Source organism: Pterocles gutturalis, unplaced genomic scaffold, assembly GCF_000699245.1.
Source record: "Pterocles gutturalis isolate BGI_N339 unplaced genomic scaffold, ASM69924v1 scaffold23039, whole genome shotgun sequence".
Classification (NCBI taxonomy): Eukaryota; Metazoa; Chordata; class Aves; order Pterocliformes; family Pteroclidae; genus Pterocles; species Pterocles gutturalis.
Genome location: NW_010128820.1, coordinates 3,457 through 21,936, shown reverse-complemented (window position 1 = coordinate 21,936; position 18,480 = coordinate 3,457). Strand labels below are relative to the sequence as shown.

Below are 18,480 nucleotides of genomic sequence, written 5' to 3'. Positions count from 1 at the left end.
GGGCTGTAACTGGGCTTGCACCAGTGTGGGGGATTTTTTTTTTTAAGCAGATGTGGAAAATATTGTCTGCCTCATGCTTATTCCCTTTTTTATGTATCTGTATGAATGGGAAACTGGCTTGGAATTAATACAGGTCTTTTTCTAAGGACCCTTAGAAGATTGTTTTCCTACTGATTTTCTACATACTTGATTCTGAGTGCCCTGACTTGAAGTGCTTCCCTCAGTTGTGGAAGGAGATCTCTGTTGCTGTATAAATTAAATCCTATTTTAGAATAGCTTTCATATTTTCTAAAGAGAAGTCATTTTTTAATTCAAGAGCATACATTGCTATATGCTTGCCCCATATAATTGTAGGGTGTATTAATCCTGATATGTAAGATCTCAGCTTCTGCTCAAGGTAGTGGCATAATCCTTAATATGAGATAAAGCCACTTTTATGCTTACGGTATTATTTCTCTAGAACCATTGTATCCAAAAGGAGATTCAAGTGGCTTGTCCCGACGGAGTTGGGAGCTCAGAACTTTAATCAGCCAGACCAAAGGTAGGTGTTCAAGAGTCACTATAATGTTATGTCTATTAAACTAGTGCTGTATTAAAACGTTAAAACTTAGTGCTGATTGTGAAGAGGTTTTCACAGTTCTGTACATAGGAAGGGGAAAAAATAAAATCCTGATTGCAGATAGAAGATACTGCTAATGAAATCACAAGGTGTACTCCCTCAGGTAGGAGTAATTAAACTTCATGAAACTTACATCTTTTCAGTTTCTGAAAGGTACTAGCAGTGTTCTGCAAAATGAGTTCATTTATTGAGTTGAGGTTGTTCAGCCTGGAGAAGAGAAGCCTCCGGAGAAACCTTATAGCAGCTGAAAGGGGGCTACAGGAGAGATGGGGAGGGACTCTTCATCAGGGAGTGGAGTGATGGGATGAGGGGTAACGGCTTTAAGCTGAAATAGGGTAGATCTAGTTTAGATATTAGGAAGAAATTTTTCACTGTGAGGGGGGTGAGGCACTGCAGCAGGTTGCCCAGAGAAGCTGTGGATGCTCCATCCCTGGAGGGGTTCAAGGCCAGGCTGGATGAGGCTTTGAGCAACCTGGGCTAGTGGGAGGTGTCCCTGCCCATGGCAGGGGGTTGGAACTAGATGATCTTTAAGGTCCCTTCCAACCCAAACCATTCTGTGATTGCTATCGGAATTGCAGAAGTTTGCTGTCCCTATTCAGTGCCCAATTACGAATTTCACTGACAGTAGGAAGCACTTCCTCACTTCCTTAGGTCTCTTCCCAGCATGGAATTTTCTTATTTTGGGTGTCTAACCATGTGTGGTCCGACACTGTTTCCCAAATTTAAGGCTATTATGGGTTCCCTTCCTCTCTGTCCTGCTGCTTATCTACGTGAAACTTAAAGTAACTTGATTAGTTCTGAGACTTCTGTACTGGACAGATAAAAGCTTGCTTACATGTATTCTGATAGGGTGGGACCTCATGAAACATTAGAAAAAAGTTTTCTGTCACATAAAAATTGGTCTCATTTGTGGCTCAGACAGAACACAGGAAGAACAGCAATTTTTATTTTTTTTCTGAAAGAAGGCTTATTTTTTCTTTGAAACATAAACACTGAAGGAATTGAGTTTGTTTAAACTAGAAAAGAAGAATGAAAGAAAACTTGAAAATTTATAGATGACTACTGCAATGGGAACTAGTTTTACTCTCTGCTGTGAATAAGACATATTTTGGTTTAAAACTACAGTGAAGCAGATTTAGTGTAGATGAGGTGGTATTAATTATAGGTGGGCAGTGGAATATATCATTTGGGAGTATCAGTATCTCATCTTTTGGAGGTTGTTAGATACAGGTTGGACTTACCTGTCAACAGTGACAGATGTGTAATTTTTGCGCTTTACAAGGAGGGGATAAATTAATGCTGCCTTGAGATTTCTTCTCTCACTCACTAGGACTCTGTTTCACAACAAGACTTGAAAGCTAGAGTTATCCAATATCTCTAATAAATCTTTGAAATAACAGATGCTATGAGTTTTCTAAGAAACCTCTTGTATGTCGATAGAGCAAAATGTTACCTGTCCTTCTTTCCTTGGTGCTTTTAACAACCCTAACATATTTCCGCTATCTGTCAGTCGTTAGTGACAGGCCAAATGTAAACAAGTGCATTGGATTTCATGCATTTAATTTCTTTGAATCATGTAAGAGATGATTACAAAAGTACCAGTATTCTCATTTTATTGTAGTTTCATATGTGATTCGTAAGTGATAGTTTCATATGTGATTGCTAAGATGTTTTATTCTTTTCCTACTTCTTAAATTAGACTCACAAAATAGTTATCTTCGAACTCGGGTCCCTTCACATGATGTCAAAAGGTAGCAAAGTACAAGCACAGCAAATATTTCTCAATCAAGGAAATTGTTTGTCACTCTTTTCAGATACTGCTTCCAAGCAAGCACCAATTGAAGCTGTCCAAAAGTCTGTTCAGTTGTTTGAAGAAAGGAGATACAGAGAGATGAGGAGGAAGAACATCATTGGCCAAGTTTGTGACACACCGAAATCTTACGACAATGTCATGCATGTAGGTTTGAGAAAAGTGACCTTCAAGTGGCAGAGAGGAAACAAAATTGGTACGTTCATTACACCTTCGTTTATCAGGCTAAAATACCAAGCTTAGTATTTCTGAAGGAACTCAGTCTATCTTTTGAAATGTTGTGTCTCCATGTAGGTAATAGCAGCTGTACTGAAATCTGAATGTTAAAATACAAAATACTCTTGCAGCTAGGGCTTATTTTATGTAGAACTTCAGTGAAGTTTTCACTGGTCAAATAACAAGAAACAGAGGAGAAGGATTTGGTTAGGGCAATTTCTTAGGTATGATCCTGCAATTCCCGCATGTGTTTAACCCTGTAAAATGTTTGAGTTCTGCTTTTGCAAGAACCAGAAATAGGAATGGAAATGAGCACAAGATTTGGGATATTTTTAATTCACTGATATTGTTGTTGTTTCCTCTGTATGATCATTGTTTCCTCTCTGGTTTGGGGTTAGTGGAGAAAATCCATAGATTCATGAGAAGTTTTCTTTCAGGTCAACCTGTTAATGTAATGTTTATACTTTTAATCAGCTGGAATTCAGGACTATGAATGTGGTATTAGTGTTACAGGTTAAAAGCTACTTGAAACTGTAAATGCAAATAAAAGTAAATAACCTTGGCAAGCTCAGTTTTCAGTGATATTTTCTTATTGCAGTTGATGTACGTGTTGCTTATTGAATGGAGTGTAATCAGTTTTTCTTATTTTTATTTTAATTCTGCAGGTGAAGGCCAGTATGGGAAGGTCTATACCTGTATCAGTGTTGACACTGGAGAGTTGATGGCTATGAAGGAAGTGAGTACTCTCTATACCAGAATCACTGCTGCCTTTCTTGTTTTTCCAAACCAAATGTGAGTGACTGAGCAGGCATTAATGATGTCTGTACGTTATTGTTAGATAACTGGGAAAGGATGGGAAGACAAATTGTTTCTTCATGGAGCCATACCTGCTGTTATCACTTGTTCCTCCTTAAGTTGCTGAAGCTTTTTCTTTTCAGTTTACAACTTTCAATTTAAATATATATAAAATGGATGATGATTTTTTACTGATCTCATAGGGATGTTGTGAACTTAATGAATGCTTGCTTAATATGTGTGAACTCCCATTAAGAGATCTGAAATAATTTTGGAAAGAATTTCCTGATTGGTGCAGACTGTACACAAACTTATATTTTACTTTGCAGGATTTCATCTCGCATTTTATTCCTTTTTCCTTTGTTCCTTATGGAAAAAGATAGGAAGTGTCACATCAGATGTTTTTCAACTTCTCTAGTAGTTTAAGTGGGTGAGGTCGAGTATAAAACTGTTGACTAACGTGGTGGATGCAGAAAATTTAAGTTTCATGGTAGAAGTATTGTACTTGTTCTGTGCCACACCTCTTCCTTGCATCTGCCTCATTCTTAATGAAGAAACTCCTCAAAGAAATCCCTTAGAATCTCCGTTGATGAAAGTCCCTGGCAATTAGTCTTTCTTGAATGATAGCTTTCACTGATGTTACTTTCCGATTCTCTTGTACTGTGTCTATTACCGCGTTTAAGCTACAAGGCAAGCTCCAAAGAGAGATATATATGGACAATTGTATCATTGTAATGTATTTTTCAAAAAATAGTTTGGTGTTCTTTTTTGTTTCAGTTTGGGGATGGAGGGGGTGGTATTTTGGGGCTTTTTGCGTGAAGATGCTGTTTTTAAAAAAAGAAAAAAGCTTTTTAGGTGTTTTCTTAGTTTGGATTTAGGATTGGTTGTTTGTTTTGGGTTTTTTGTTTTTTAGTAATGTAAAATAGTGTCAAAGTAATGAAAAATCTTTCTTGTAGATAAGATTTCAGCCTAATGATCACAAGACCATCAAAGAAACAGCTGATGAACTGAAGATTTTTGAAGGCATCAAACACCCTAATCTTGTTCGTTATTTTGGTGTGGAGCTCCATAGGGTAAGAAAACATAAATTATTGGGGCTTTTTTATAGGGCAGAGAGAAAATTTTAAGACACTTTGGATCATTAGAGGTTTATCTTGAGCCTAATTGTCTGGCTATCTGTGTGAATTGCAGTGTTTCTTTTTTCCTCTGAGTGTTGAGGTCTCTGAAATGTAGTTTTGATGAATTTTTTGGAACTGGTGCATGAAGAGAGAAGGCTCTCACCAAGTGAGTAGAGCAAGTAATGCTGGAGCTGTTCTATGCTGCTGCTCTGTTTAACTGCTCTAAAAGCAAGCTATATCATGCATGGTATAGTAACTTTTGCGTGTATATATTATGACTAGATACCCTAAAACCCTTTTTACTGTTAGCAGCAAAGGTTGTACCAATATCTTCTGATTCCTTGAAAAATTTTGTGCTGGTGTTTAAATCTTGATGCCAGACAAGTATCTAAAGGAAGCAGATCTTTGGGAATTCAGGTAGCATCTCTTCAGAAGGAAAACAGAGTTTTCTTCCTTGAGCAGCAGAATGAGTGAAGCCTGGTTTTCTCATGGAGCTGGATTCCAGAGTTGTGTGTTGAGATATCTTACTTTTTATTACTCTCTGCTTCCCACATGCCCTTCCCACCTCCTCCTCCAAGTCCCGAGTCCCTGTATCTCTGCCCAGTGAGGTGGGCAGAGAGCAGGATGTCTGGTCTCTGGCTGGAAAGTGGTGTGTGGCTTTGACTGATGTGCTCAGGATGAATGGGTTGATTTGCTGATGCACTGCTGGTTTAGAAGGGGACAAAAGGCTGCTTTCTGTCTGCATTTCTTTACTTGGGGACACAACTTTGAGTGTCTGTGCCACTGGGTCATTGGTTTCTCAGGCTGCTTCTGAGAGCTTAGTGTCTTTGCCATCTTTTGTATGAATTAAATCTGGCTGGAATTGGCTGGGCTTGGCGAGAGAGAGAAAGGGAACAAGAACCTAACTTTTCCTTAAAGTGAGTTAGTTGGCATGCTTGTTCAAACCACAGACAACAACAAAAAGCTTGCCCTCCCCAAGTAATCAACACTTGATATTGCAGGAACTGGAAGAGAGAGGAAAAACACTAAAAACCAAAACAAGCCCAAAACATCATTTTACCTTTTTTTTTTTAAATATGCAAAGGATCTTTTTGTATTTCTGTGTAACATACCTATAAGATATCCTAAGTGCTTTTTGGTTGATGCCAAAGTAATGTATATTATACCACCGAATAGTAGAAATAGTTACATACAGATCATGCAGGTAAACATGCAGCACATATTTTCTGTAGCTGTTCAATAGAATGTATTAGGTTGAAGAATGCCCGAGACAATAGACTTCTGAAGAGGTGATTTATTAGATATACCATGGTACTTCTGTTAAAACATTACACAGTACTTCCACTATTCTTTTCACAAACAATGAAGGATGGAAGGAAAACTAGATCCTAATTCAGTTTAAAAAAAAAAAAGAAAAAAAAGAAAAAAAAATGAAAACCAATCAAATCCGGTTTGGTTCCCACAACAGGAAGAAATGTACATCTTCATGGAGTACTGTGATGAGGGCACTCTGGAGGAGGTATCAAAACTGGGCCTTCAGGAGCATGTCATTAGGCTCTACTCAAAGCAAATCACGATTGCTATCAATGTACTACATGAACATGGTATTGTTCATCGAGACATTAAAGGTAATGTTAACCAAAAAAGGTAATGTTGTTTCAGTGTTGTAGATGAGGGTGGCGGGGAGGGATGTGGGACATATTTGCAGATTTAGCACACATTATCTATACAGCCATAAGCCTTCCACTCATCCTTCAGTTTTCAGTTTACAAGTTATTGGCTAGTTACATGCTCCTTTTTAAGTGCAAAACAAAAAATGTTCACAGTTGGCATTGCAAACTCATAAATTCCACCCATGATTCATATAGTTTCTGTAGAGGTTGTTAAGATTGTTGGACATCCATCCAAACTCAAATTCGTATTTGAGTCCTTGTATTTTTAGTACTAACATACTGAGTTATATGATGCTGTTTTTCTTCTCATCTATGCAAGAAACAGTGGTGCTTTCTTGGAGCTGAAAAACGGTGTACAGTGCTAGAGTTGTTCATCAGAACTTTTCCCTTGTGATTCCCATTTTCCAGGAGAGTTTTAGGATTTCAGACAAATGGTTGATTAAATGTAGTAATAAAAGCCTCATTAAAAGAAGTTAAAGGGATATGGTAAAATTACTTATCTAGTGGGTTTTTTTGCCATACATCTATCTGCTCATGCCTGGCTCTCAGCATTTGTTTACAAAATGAGCAGACAGAACTACCATGTTCAATGGGGGTTGGTTTTGGCATTTGCTTAATGCACTCAGTGTCAGTCTGCATTTCACATTCATTTTTCTTTTCCTGCGCCTTCCAAGAACATCCTCCATGTCGAATTATCTTGTTTTTGTTAGTCTGGCACATTTTGCTCACCTACGGCAGAAACTTAGCAGAAGGTAGGGGAAACGGTGCACACAATATGCCCTGCGAATGCTCATTTATGACAAGGCAGTGCAACCCAACGATGCTGGGTTTCTATGTCCCTCTTGCTCACAGGGTTTTGAATCACCGCAGCAGTGTAGGAGGTTCCCAGTTGCTCTTGGTCCTTTGGCCTCGTGCTTCTCATTTGGGAAAAGAACTATCTACGATCCAGAGGCCTCCCGTGCAGGTAGGCCACTCTTGAGTCAGTTTTGGCTTTCATTTCCTAAAAAACACTTTCCTTTACTCCCATTCCCCAGCAGTCTTGCCTTTTCTGGTTCTCCTTCCTGACCAAAGGTTTCTCTCCAGTTGTGGATTTCCCTCCGTGCTTTTCACAGTGTCCTCCTTGCCCTGTACTTGATCATTCCATATCCAGGTTCTGCTTAGTTGGATTACACTCTCCTAGAAGCTTGTTGTGATCAAAATCCAACACTGGCTGACAGGGATTTCTTTTGTGTGACTCTGTCATTTGCTGATTTCTGGATATGTTTCCAAATAGGTCTTCCTCTCATCGGTGAAATGCAGCGAAGTGTGAAGAGCTTTTTAACAGAACTGTAACGCTATGTTATCTGAGGGCTTTTCTCTTGCAACAGGTTCCTCATGCCAAATGCTGGGGTGTTCCTTGAGCAGAACAGCAGCTATGAACAAAGGGTCACTGCAGACACATCTATATCTAGACCTTCCTTAAAATTAATGGCAGAATGTGAAGACAGGCCACAGAGGGTATATTTCTAAAGGATGCCTGATGTTACATTGGAAGTCTCTTGCACTCTGTCTCCTTTTATGCTAACATTGCATCCCCATGTTTTCAGGCTAACAGCAGTAAAGAAAACTCTGGTTTTACTTTTAGCTCTTATGTAGTCAGGTATTTTTCTGATAGGGAAGGATGATAATACGTCATTCAGACTGTTAAACCTGCTTTCCTATTAAAATCTCGCTGTTAGATCACAGATCTCTCATAGCCAGTTTGCTAAACATCACAGCGGATCTGTTTCTTTCAGCAGCAGAGAGACAATTCTTAATTGTTTATATATATCCCCCAGTTGGTGTCTGCAAGTACCCTGTGCTCAAAAATTGAGTCTTTTGGTTAGTAGTGTCCACTTGTGCAACCGTTGCCTTTCAGATGCGAACCTCTGGACATCTTCGGTTGAGCCCTCTGTTCAAAGGAGGGCCAGCCTCGGTATCAGATCCAAGGTCAGATTAGATCATGTTGCTCGGGACCTTGTTTAGTTGAGATGCTCATACCTCCAGGGGTGGATATTCCCTTTTCTCTGGGCTTTGTCCCTCCAATGACTGACCTATCCCCTTTGTGAAAAACTTTTTCCTGATACCTCCCTGGAATTTGCAGAGGTTGCTATTTTTGTCCATTTCCCTGTATCTTTTCACAGTGTGCCTTTGAGGAAAAACTCTGTTTCCATCTTCTTGATATCCTCCCATTGCACAGCCGGAAACAGCAATAAATTACACACACACACACGCACTCTCCCGAGTCCTCCCTTCTCCAAGCTAAACAAACCCATCTCTCAGCCTCTCCTTTTACATGGTGTGCACCAGCCCTCTGACCATCATGACACACCCCTCTGCTGGGTTTGCTCCAGTGCGTCAATGTCTGCCTTGTACTAGGGAGCCCAAAAACAAGAGACAGTGCTCCCAAGTGTGGTGTCGCAAGTGCTGAACTGACAAGAGTTAGTCGCTGAGGTCATGCCTGGTGCTTTCTCTCTGGGAGAGAAGGACATATTCTTGCAGACCGCTTGGACTGGATTTTCAGAATAAATTCAGAAAATGAAGGGATTGTATCTGAAACTTCAGTAAATCAGAAACCTGCGAAGGAGATGCTGCAGGACAGGAAGTCTTCATCACAGTGTTATTGTCCTCAAAGTGTTAACTTTGTTGCTAACTCAAAATTTCTGCCATTCCTGCCTTGATGTTTTCATGACGAGCACAAGGGAGGGAAGGCTGTTCAACAGGAGACTATGGGCATGTGTCACGCTTTCTGAGAGACTGAGAGGATGCTGAAGCTGAAGCTGGCTTTCTCATCAGAGGGTAGCATTTGGCCTGTTTCTTGAACAAATTTGGCTGCTGCACTCCCTAAGTACTGGCTGAGGAACATCTATGAGCTTCCCCTCTTTGTGGAATTATGCCACAGTCTTTCCTGGGGCTTTTGGTATTGCTCCACAGACTCACAGTATTTACACCAGCACCTCTGGAATATCATACTAGTGCTGTTTTCACAGCTCTTCATATGAGGCTGACTTGGCACAAAGATACAGGGCATGAAACTGCAGGGTAAATGCTTTGGGTCACAGCTATTGCTTTCTCTAGCAAGGGTCCAGCTTTTGACATTTGCTTTTTGCAGTCTGCCCAGAAGGTCTTGTGGTACAAATGGCAGTAGGGCTGTGCAGAACCGGGCTACTGCTTGCCTCTGCCAAGTACATCCACCGAAGATGCTTTGGGGAGTGTGTATGTAGGAGGAGAGAAGGAATGGAGGGGTGTGTTGTGCCTTTTTGCTGTTTTAGCCATGGCCTCTGGTTTTATTTTGCTTATTAACTGTGCAGATGTGGTAGGAATTTTGTTACATTGCCAGTCACGTTAACTGTTAAAGGGAGTAAAAAGGATCAATCATCCTCAATCATGCACATTGCCCTTGTGTCTCCTGTTCTCTTACCAGGTTGTGCTGGATTCTGTGCAGGTTTCATCTAACAAGATGACCTTTTCTTAAAGATTCCTTCTAGAGCTTTGTCTTCTTCTCCAAAACACAGTTTCACAGTAACTTTTATGCTAAATTGTTGTTTTGGTTTTTTTAAAGGGACAAAGTTTGGTTTGAAAGGCCTTGTAAGCAGGTTCTGTACTTTATTAAACAAAATTATCACAATAGCTTTGGACTGAGTCCGATGAGATATCGTTGCACGTCAGCTCTGCCAGTGTCCACCCCCTGTCGTAGTCAGAAACCATTTTGTAACCGTCTGTGAAATTTGCATGTTGCTTTCTTGAGGAACAGCACCATGGGTTTCCAAAACATCTTTGTAAAAGTGTTTACCACTGATGGCTGTTTTTCCTGAGCTCTTTGTGTGTGCTATGTGCACCTACTTTCTATATGACAAGTAATTGTTTTAAAATTGTTAGAGAAAGAAAAGCCATGGGCAGCAGTTCAAAGGAAGAAGTTGCAGATAGAGTAACTGTCACTTTTCTAAGCACTGCCCATACTGGGTGTCCCATTGAGCTGCCTTCCTGTACTGCTTTGGTGTGTTTCTGGATTCTCTTTTATTCAAGGAGCTGAGGGATGGTCTATCCAGCTCCACTACACGTGCCTGTGATTGCAGGGTGACTCAGGACACGTATGTCCCTCTGATGGCAAACTGCAGAACCCAGCCAAAGATTTCTGATCTTGAGTATGTGCAGGCACCTGACTGCCAGGAGTGGAAAACTTACAGACACCATGTGCAGAAGAGTTGTATTCACCAAAAGTTAGTTCTTCTTTCAGAACTTGTAAAAGGCTTACAGTAATTAAGAGTTGGAATTTTCTTCTGTTAATGAATTTTCTCCCCCTTTTATAGTGCAACACCTCTTGGACTAAATAACTCTTGCTTTAGTTATCAAGCATTCTCCTAGTAGTTAGAGAAGCCCTTTGAGAAATGGGCAGGCTTTTGTCATCATTGACCTACACTGCCCTTTTTTGACTTGAGTTTTTTGAGGATTCTTTTTATTTTCCATTAATATCTTGGGGATGCCCAGCCAAGCTAACTAGAAAAAGTCATTAACTAAGAGAACACAACACACAGGAGGAACAGCCAAGAATTCCTGCACTGACCGATGTTCAAGGTGAAACAAAAGGGAGAAACTTTTGAAGGTTGTATTCGAGCCATTTTTTGAAAGAATCTTCTGTGTGACATGGGAAGAGGCTGTGTAATATAGCCCCTGGCATTTGCCCGCTCCTAGAGTAGACATACAGTTTTGTTCTGTGCAAAGCATTCATCTTTCCTCATGAGAGATCACAGCTCAAGCTGTATTTCTGCCAGGTGACTGTTGCAACCTCTTTGTGGTTTCACTGCGATGCTTGCAGAATCCAGGATTTGTCTGGATGTGGATAGTGAGCTCCTTCTGCTCTGTTTTCTCTTGGCTGTCAACATGTGCTTTGGCAGGATGTTGAACAAAAGAAAACCACCAGTTATCAAAACCACGTGGCTTATTTTGCAGTGTTGTGTAGAGCAAGTGACTTGTAGCCCACTGCAGCTTCCCCTTGGAGATTTCCAACTATGTTAGGGAAACTTTCTCTAGTGTAAGCTGGCAGTGCAGCCAGCTAATGATAACCATAGCCCTCCTCCAGAAATTCTGGAAGCACAGCACAACAGGAGTGGCCATTTGTAGTATGTGTAATAAAACACTCCATTCTGCAAGTCAGCTGTGACGACAGCTGTACGATACCATCTGTCTTGACTCAGCAGAACTGAAAAGGTGGCTTGTGGGAGGTACACAGCCATGGCATCTGGCAGGAAGCTCCTTAAGGACAGGTGTGTTTTTGCAGTGCTCACAAGGGTAAGCACTGGAATTCATCAATTCCTGGAGGAGTATTTTCTCATAATGAACATGTATAGAAAGCTGATGAGTTTGCCTGCTCTACTGCTTTGTGTTTTGAACAATTCTTGCTAGCAACTTCCAGTACACTCAGTGTTAACACAAACCCACCAAAAAACTCCCTGGCTAATGGTAATGTACCCTTTGGGGAACATCTCTAGTGCTGTCATACTCCACACTTAATCACCAGGTAAAGATTTAAGTGAGAATTCAGCTATTACCTACCATGTAACTTCCAAGAGTCTATCGAGAAGCCCTCATTCCTCAATTCGGCACTAGTTTAACCAATGTTACTGGTTTTTTTGTTGTGTTTCCTAGGAGCCAACATCTTTCTTACCTCATCAGGACTGATTAAACTAGGAGACTTTGGCTGCTCAGTGAAACTGAAGAACAACACCCAGACAATGCCTGGAGAAGTGAACAGTACTTTGGGGACTGCAGGTAAGGCAGCATGTGATAGGCAGATACTTGTCTAGTTACCATAAAATAACATACCTCTGCCAAAAGTCTTGGCTGGAGTAAAATTCTGTTTTTCAGGGAAACTGGATTGTACCTTAGCTAGCCAGATGTGCTTTACATCCGGAAGCCAAAACAATCAGTGAATAACTGGAAAGATAAAATTGTATTTGTCTGGTAACTATAAAGATGCTGGAGCTTGTGTTTTCTGGGGTTGTATCTTTCTCTGCAGCTTACTGAAAGGCACTGTTTTTACTGAGCAGCTGCTTAACCTATTTTTTAAAAATGAAAAGAACTGCAAGCATGTACTGTCCCAGCATTTTCAGTCTCACTTTCAAACTGAAAGACAGTTATGCTGCAAACATATCAGAGAACAAGAAGCCAGCAAATGACAAAACTTAGCAAGAAAAGCTGAGTGGTAATTCATTACAGATGTATTAAAAAGCATTTGTTACAACCAGCTAATCACTTAATGTATGCTGTTGCTTCTGCTGTATGACCTGATGCCATCATTTGTGTTGTTTCAAAGCGTACATGGCTCCAGAAGTAATTACCAGAGCGAAAGGAGAAGGGCACGGACGTGCAGCAGACATCTGGAGCCTGGGCTGCGTTGTTATAGAGATGGTCACTGGCAAGGTAGGGAAGTTTCATGTGCTGAACGAGTGCAAACTGTTCTTAGCCGTTTCTCTGCAAATTCTGGTCCCACTCCCAGAAACGTGTCACACTTAGGTCTGAAAGTACTGGGGTGGGGGTTTTTTTTGTTTTTTTCGGTTTTTTTATATGCTCTATTGGATAGCAAGTTACTTGCTAAACCTTGCACTTGGTAATGTTGTTTCTTGTTACAGAGGCCTTGGCACGAATACGAGCACAACTTCCAGATCATGTATAAAGTGGGGATGGGTCACAAGCCTCCTATTCCTGACAAGGTGAGCCCAGAAGGGAAAGACTTCCTTTGCCACTGCCTGGAAAGTGACCCAAAGATGAGGTGGACAGCCAGCCAGCTCCTGGATCATCCTTTTGTCAAGGTTTGTCTCATGGCTTTGGCTACAAAGATGGTAATCAGAAACAGCTTTTAGTCGGCTTCATCATTTGCAGCTGTGCTGCAGGGGCTTTGTGTCACGGTGGGAGGCCGATATCAAGTTGATACTGTCCAGAAAACAAGGTTTGGCAACTTTTTGGAAGCGCTTATGATTTTGCTAGCAAACATTTGACTAAAAGAACCTGATGTGCACGATGCAATACACTTTCACAGCTGTTTTGAGATGCATTATCTTTATATGAAAGACTTGTCAAACTTCAACTCAGTGGCAGGGAATTGAATCTGAAGGGCTGTGTGCCTAAAACTTCAGTGAGCGCATATGTGTATCTGGCAGTATATAACAGTCTGCAGTTCTTGCATGAACTTGGTTTTAATTCTTTGCTTAAGAATAGGCAAATATTCACAGCTACAAATCTAGGTGTATTAGTAACTTTTTTTTTTAAGAAGTAGGAGCACAGTAGGTTATTTGTCCCAGTTTCCAGCATAAACTTGTTGACTTTGGTATTCTGGTTCAATAACAATGTGTTTGGGAACATCATACCCATTCCTCTCATCAGTGCAACCCTTGCCAGATCCCATCCGTCACAGAGGCAGAATGCTGCTTCATGCATAGAAGAGTTGCCTGGTGACAGTGGAAGCATAAGTATTCATATATCAATGGTTGCAATTCATTAGCTGTATAAAGAAAAAAGCTTGATGTTCAGTGAAGGTGTGAAATAAATTGATCTCGTCATCTTGCTGCAGTAGGGAGACAATTGAATTAATTGCTGTTTGTCCCCTTCACAGGTTTGCACAGATGAAGAATGAAGTTATTCAATCTCTGGCCTTTATTCTGACAAGATATCTTTTAATCACTACTGTATGTAATATTTACATAAAGACTGTGCTGAGAAACAGTATAAAAGTTGAACTTTCGAAGACTGCACAAGTGACGAGCGTCACTTTCTCTGCTGCTCCTGTATGTTTTACTTGGCACGTGTTGCTCACGTGACAGTGTCCGCAAGGTGGAAAAAGCTGCATGTTTCCGTGAAAGTGCCATTACTACTGTATATGGACCATGCCTTTTTTTGTTCTTTCTCCTGTTTCTCATTTGATTGAGAACTGTAATGTTAATATGTAGTATTTTTGAACTCTTTAGGTTCAGAAAAATGCTGTAGTGTTATCAGGCGTTATGGACCTTGTTTTTTTAATCTGTTTGTTGAGTGCACTGACTGTGAACTTTTACTGGTTTTTGTTTATTTGTTTTTGTCAAGCTTCAGATTTGTTATGCACAAGGCTGATTAATGAACTTTTAAAAATGTTTTTTCTCAATAAATGGTTTATTTTAGGAGTTGTTGGTGAAGGGTTTTTCTTCTGAAAGTAAGTATGTGGGGTTGTATCACATTTTTTAAACTTTTCTTCCAACGTTTGTTTAAGACTGCTAAGCTAACCTATCTGGATTAAGCTTCTCTTAGACTGCAGTAGTCAATGTTTTGTTAAATTCAAGCTGGGTAAAAGGCATCTTACACTGCACAAGTGATAACAGAATTAAGTTCCCCTCCTGAGGAAACAAGGTGAGGTGTAATCCCTTATGCTACCTATTATATAAGGAATAGAGTCACGGTCTGAAATAACTTTCCGCTTGAATGAGTACTGCAAACAGGGAATGGTCTGTATGGCTTTTCTGTGGCCAAGACAAGAATCAGTTAAGATTATTTTTGTATTCTGTTTGTCAAAACCAAGCACTTACTGTTAGCTTTTTAAAACTGATTTCTGGCCTCACTGTGAGTCACCAGTGCAGTGGATCTAGGCTCTCAAAAAAGACAGTGCTGAATTTAACCAAAGCCTTTCCCTTCTCTTCAGGTCAGTTATGATAGGAGGGGAGGTACATGGTCATCCTTGTCAACAGGCTATGCAAGTACCGGGGATGCAAGTCCCTCGCCCACACGGCAGTGTGAAGCACGCAGCAGGCTCTCAGATGTGTCCGAGCAGTTTGTGTCCTCACTGGCCGTGTTTTGGGTGCCCTTGTACACAAACAGGAACTGCAGCCAGCTTTTTAGGAATCAGGATAAAGGTGAAAAGTTAACCGTTACTGGTTCAGTGCTGCTGACCAAAAGAAAACTCATTCACTGTGCATCAGCTTTTTTATACTTTTATTTTTGTACAAACAAACATAAAGACTACGTTTGTTAAGGCAGTTGTAGAACATACAGTTGCTTGTGGGGAGGAGGGGCAAACACTGCTTCCCAGTGACATGTCATTCTTTCAGTACTGTGACCTGGACCAGTTTAACTTGGGCAAGTACCATTTGGCTTTCTCAGTTTGCCAGTGAACACTGGAGGGGTCTAGTGGGGCAGTCCTCGGGCACCGGGGCTTCGAGAGGTGCTGAGGAGGATGGATCCAGGTGTGGCGTGTTTGGCCCTCAGCCTGTTCTAAGGGTTGGGCGCAGGGAAATGGGTATGAAATAGTCTAAATTCTCTTTTGGAAGTATTTACATGTTTGGTATTTTCCTCTGGAAGAGGTGGCACCGCATGCAGGGGGAGAGTAAAGGAGTAAGATTCATAAGGAATATTAAATGGCTCCTGACCAGCATGTTCCATAAGTGGCTCTTTAAAAGGCAAAAGAGATGGTGTCTGTCACTACATGAACGTGGAGCTGCAGCTCAGAACTACTCACCCTGGCATATGGGGTTCATTCTACGACCCTGAGAAAAGCCCATGGTACCAACCAGGTCAGGGTTACAGTGGCTACACAGTTTCTAAGTCTTGTGGACAGTGTCTTCAGGCCTGGCTCACTACCCGCCCTGATGCATTACTACAGGATAGATGAACCTTCAGCTGCTACTACAGGTTATAATACTCAGGTTGCCACTGTTAAGATTGTTTTGGCAAACAGTGCAGGGCAGGTGCTTTAAGAGCACAGCTTTATAAGCACAGCAGCATTCTCTCATCTCAGTGTTGAACAAGTACATGCAAGCCCATGGTTACCTTCATGTCATCATACAGCCTATGCCAGAAAGCTCCAGAGCATAGGGAATGCATGTGTACACAAGACAAGTGGGGAAAAAAAGCCCCCAAAATTAGTCCCTCATACTTCCCAAGGTCTGGTCTTTCCTTCACATTCTACATTTTACTGCATCCACTCTCCAGAAATTTTACTGACTGCCCCATCCTAAAAGCACTACTCTACCTGCTCTTAGATGCTGCCTATTAAAAAGAAAGACGAGTTGCTAGATGATCTGATGTACTGAACAGCAAATCTGTATTTCATGGAATGATTCACACTGGGTTGTATTAGCCTGTTTCTTCTGGCCTCAGTTTTATTATTGGAAAAGACAAATGTTTTTTTATACCAGCTGCTGGACCCAAGACTGCTCTCTTTCTTGTCTGGAGACACACAGGCTGCTCATTCCTAGACTAACATGGTTCAGTCCCATGTGCAGTAAAAATGTACCATCATTGAACGTGCCAATCATACTCACCTCTGTTCAGTGTCAGTATCTTTAGATTTTAAAAGTTGGGTTTTTTTCAATCATAATTGCTGGTAGGGGGACATCCCCTCTTTTTCTTTTTTCAAACTAGGTCTTTTTAGTAACTTGCTTATCCTTAACACTTGAAGTTAGAAAAGAGGGGGAGGATGCCCTGGAATCAGTACCAGGGATGTCAGAGCAACGCAGTTTTCCCAAGGGGCTTGATTCTAGTTTTATTTAATTCAGAAGGGTGTCAAAGCAACTCCAGCCATCTCTAAGAAAATGACATCTCTAGAAATCTCTAAGCCATACCACTGTCCTAGGTCTCTCTCCTACTTCCCCTCACCTCCCCAAAAGAAAAGCAAAACATAATTTAAGTATTAACCCCAGTCTGACTGTTATGAGGCACCATGTAAACTAATTTATCAGAAACAGACAAGCAGATTAATTGGGATTGCACCAGTATGGGTGTGGGGCATAACCTTTAATGCACGCGTAGTTACAGCATACCCCCTTGTTTTGTTTCCACCACTGTGAGGAAGGCCTAGAATTTTAATCAGTGTTTAAAGCTTAAAGGAATTTATTACCTCAGTTTTTCCAAACTATAAATGGAATTTACTCTCAAAAGTATTACAGGTTTCAGCTATTCCTCTGATGTATTGCCTGGGGAAAGAGGTGGCAGTGGGTAACTTGGCTCTGCTCCGGCCCCAAGGCCAAATTCCATCCAGGTTATGCCACTGCAAGGCTCCCATCTAACCAAGTGGGCCCTTAGCCGGGGTCCAGCTGAAGTTTTAAAGGACTGGTGTGGTGCACGCTGTGGGAATAAGTGCTAGATGTAGAAAAACTCCACTGCACTTCTGCCAGGTCAGTAGAGCTGCTTCAGTCCAATACTGGTATAACCAAGCACAGCATCTTACTGTATTTAAACACTGACATAGTATGGTTGTTAAACTGTTAACGTGTCATCTACACAGCTATCAATTTTCATCATCTTGTAACGATCTTCTGACGTTTATCCATTCCTTAGAGCAAATTAAGGAAGATAAAGCCTACACCTCTGGTTAGTTTCCAGGTAGAGTCTCATCATACAAGAACACTGGAATGATTTTTTTTTTTTTTTTCTTCAAAACTTAAGACACTTTATAGGAAAACAAACCAACCAAACAAATGCAAACCTGTTGTGGAGAGTGTATGAAGGAGGGCATCTTTCAAGCGTGTTATCCAGCCCAAACCCCCAGAGGAAAACAACAGGAGCACAAATTCAGGTATGCGTGGCAATTGCTCATCCTACCCTTCCTCTGCTCTCACTTGAAGGACCATGATACGCACTTAAGAGTTTTCAGAAGTTGCATTTGTTCCCTTTGGATTGAAGCAGTCTCTGAAGATACTACTTTTGTTTCTGCTTGTTGTCATTGTTGCCATAGGTAGAGCCCTTGTTAATTTCTGTGACGCCTATCATCCATCTGACACCAACAGAAGCTGCAAAATAAATAAAGTTAAAAGCTTGCAGACACAATTGAAGGCCTGTAGAGGTGTAGCATTTTGGAAGAGACTAACAGCATCCTCAGCCTTACTGCAGCACAGCATTAAAGGTAACTACCCCTCCTACCTGTATTTTACCTTTGATGAAGGGTATGCCCCCACGCCCACGGAATTCCATTAAGGAAGGTCCGAGGTTGTGGGTCTCGGGCTCGAGGTGTCCTCTCCCACCAGCAGGGAAGATGCTACCCGAACCAGTGCAGGGGCAAGAGGCACAGGGATGATCGGCTCGGTCCTGTTAAACCTTGGGGCTGGCTGTGAAATGGGGGTGCTTTGGCTCCTAGGAGCTGAGTGACAAAATCTACTGTTGTATCCACGTGCGTGGTGGGGCTGGGCGGGAATTCTGCCGGCTTTCAACAGCCCCTGTGCCTGGAAGAGCACAAGGGAGTGCAAGGGCTATTCAGATCTTGATAGCCTAAAA

The 18,480-nt window shown here is 41.3% G+C and overlaps 1 protein-coding gene across 1 annotated transcript; it reads left to right on the top strand.

The window, feature by feature from the left end:
- Nucleotides 1–460: 460 nt before the first annotated feature.
- LOC104466373 (mitogen-activated protein kinase kinase kinase 4-like) lies at nucleotides 461–14,402 on the top strand (the record flags this gene model as incomplete). Its single annotated transcript, XM_010079761.1, has 9 exons — nucleotides 461–541; nucleotides 2,434–2,625; nucleotides 3,311–3,381; nucleotides 4,397–4,513; nucleotides 6,027–6,186; nucleotides 11,896–12,018; nucleotides 12,563–12,669; nucleotides 12,879–13,058; nucleotides 13,859–14,402. Coding segments are annotated over 9 exons (1,052 nt in total), but the record flags the coding sequence as incomplete, so codon positions are not given.
- Between the last annotated feature and the right edge of the window lie 4,078 nt (nucleotides 14,403–18,480).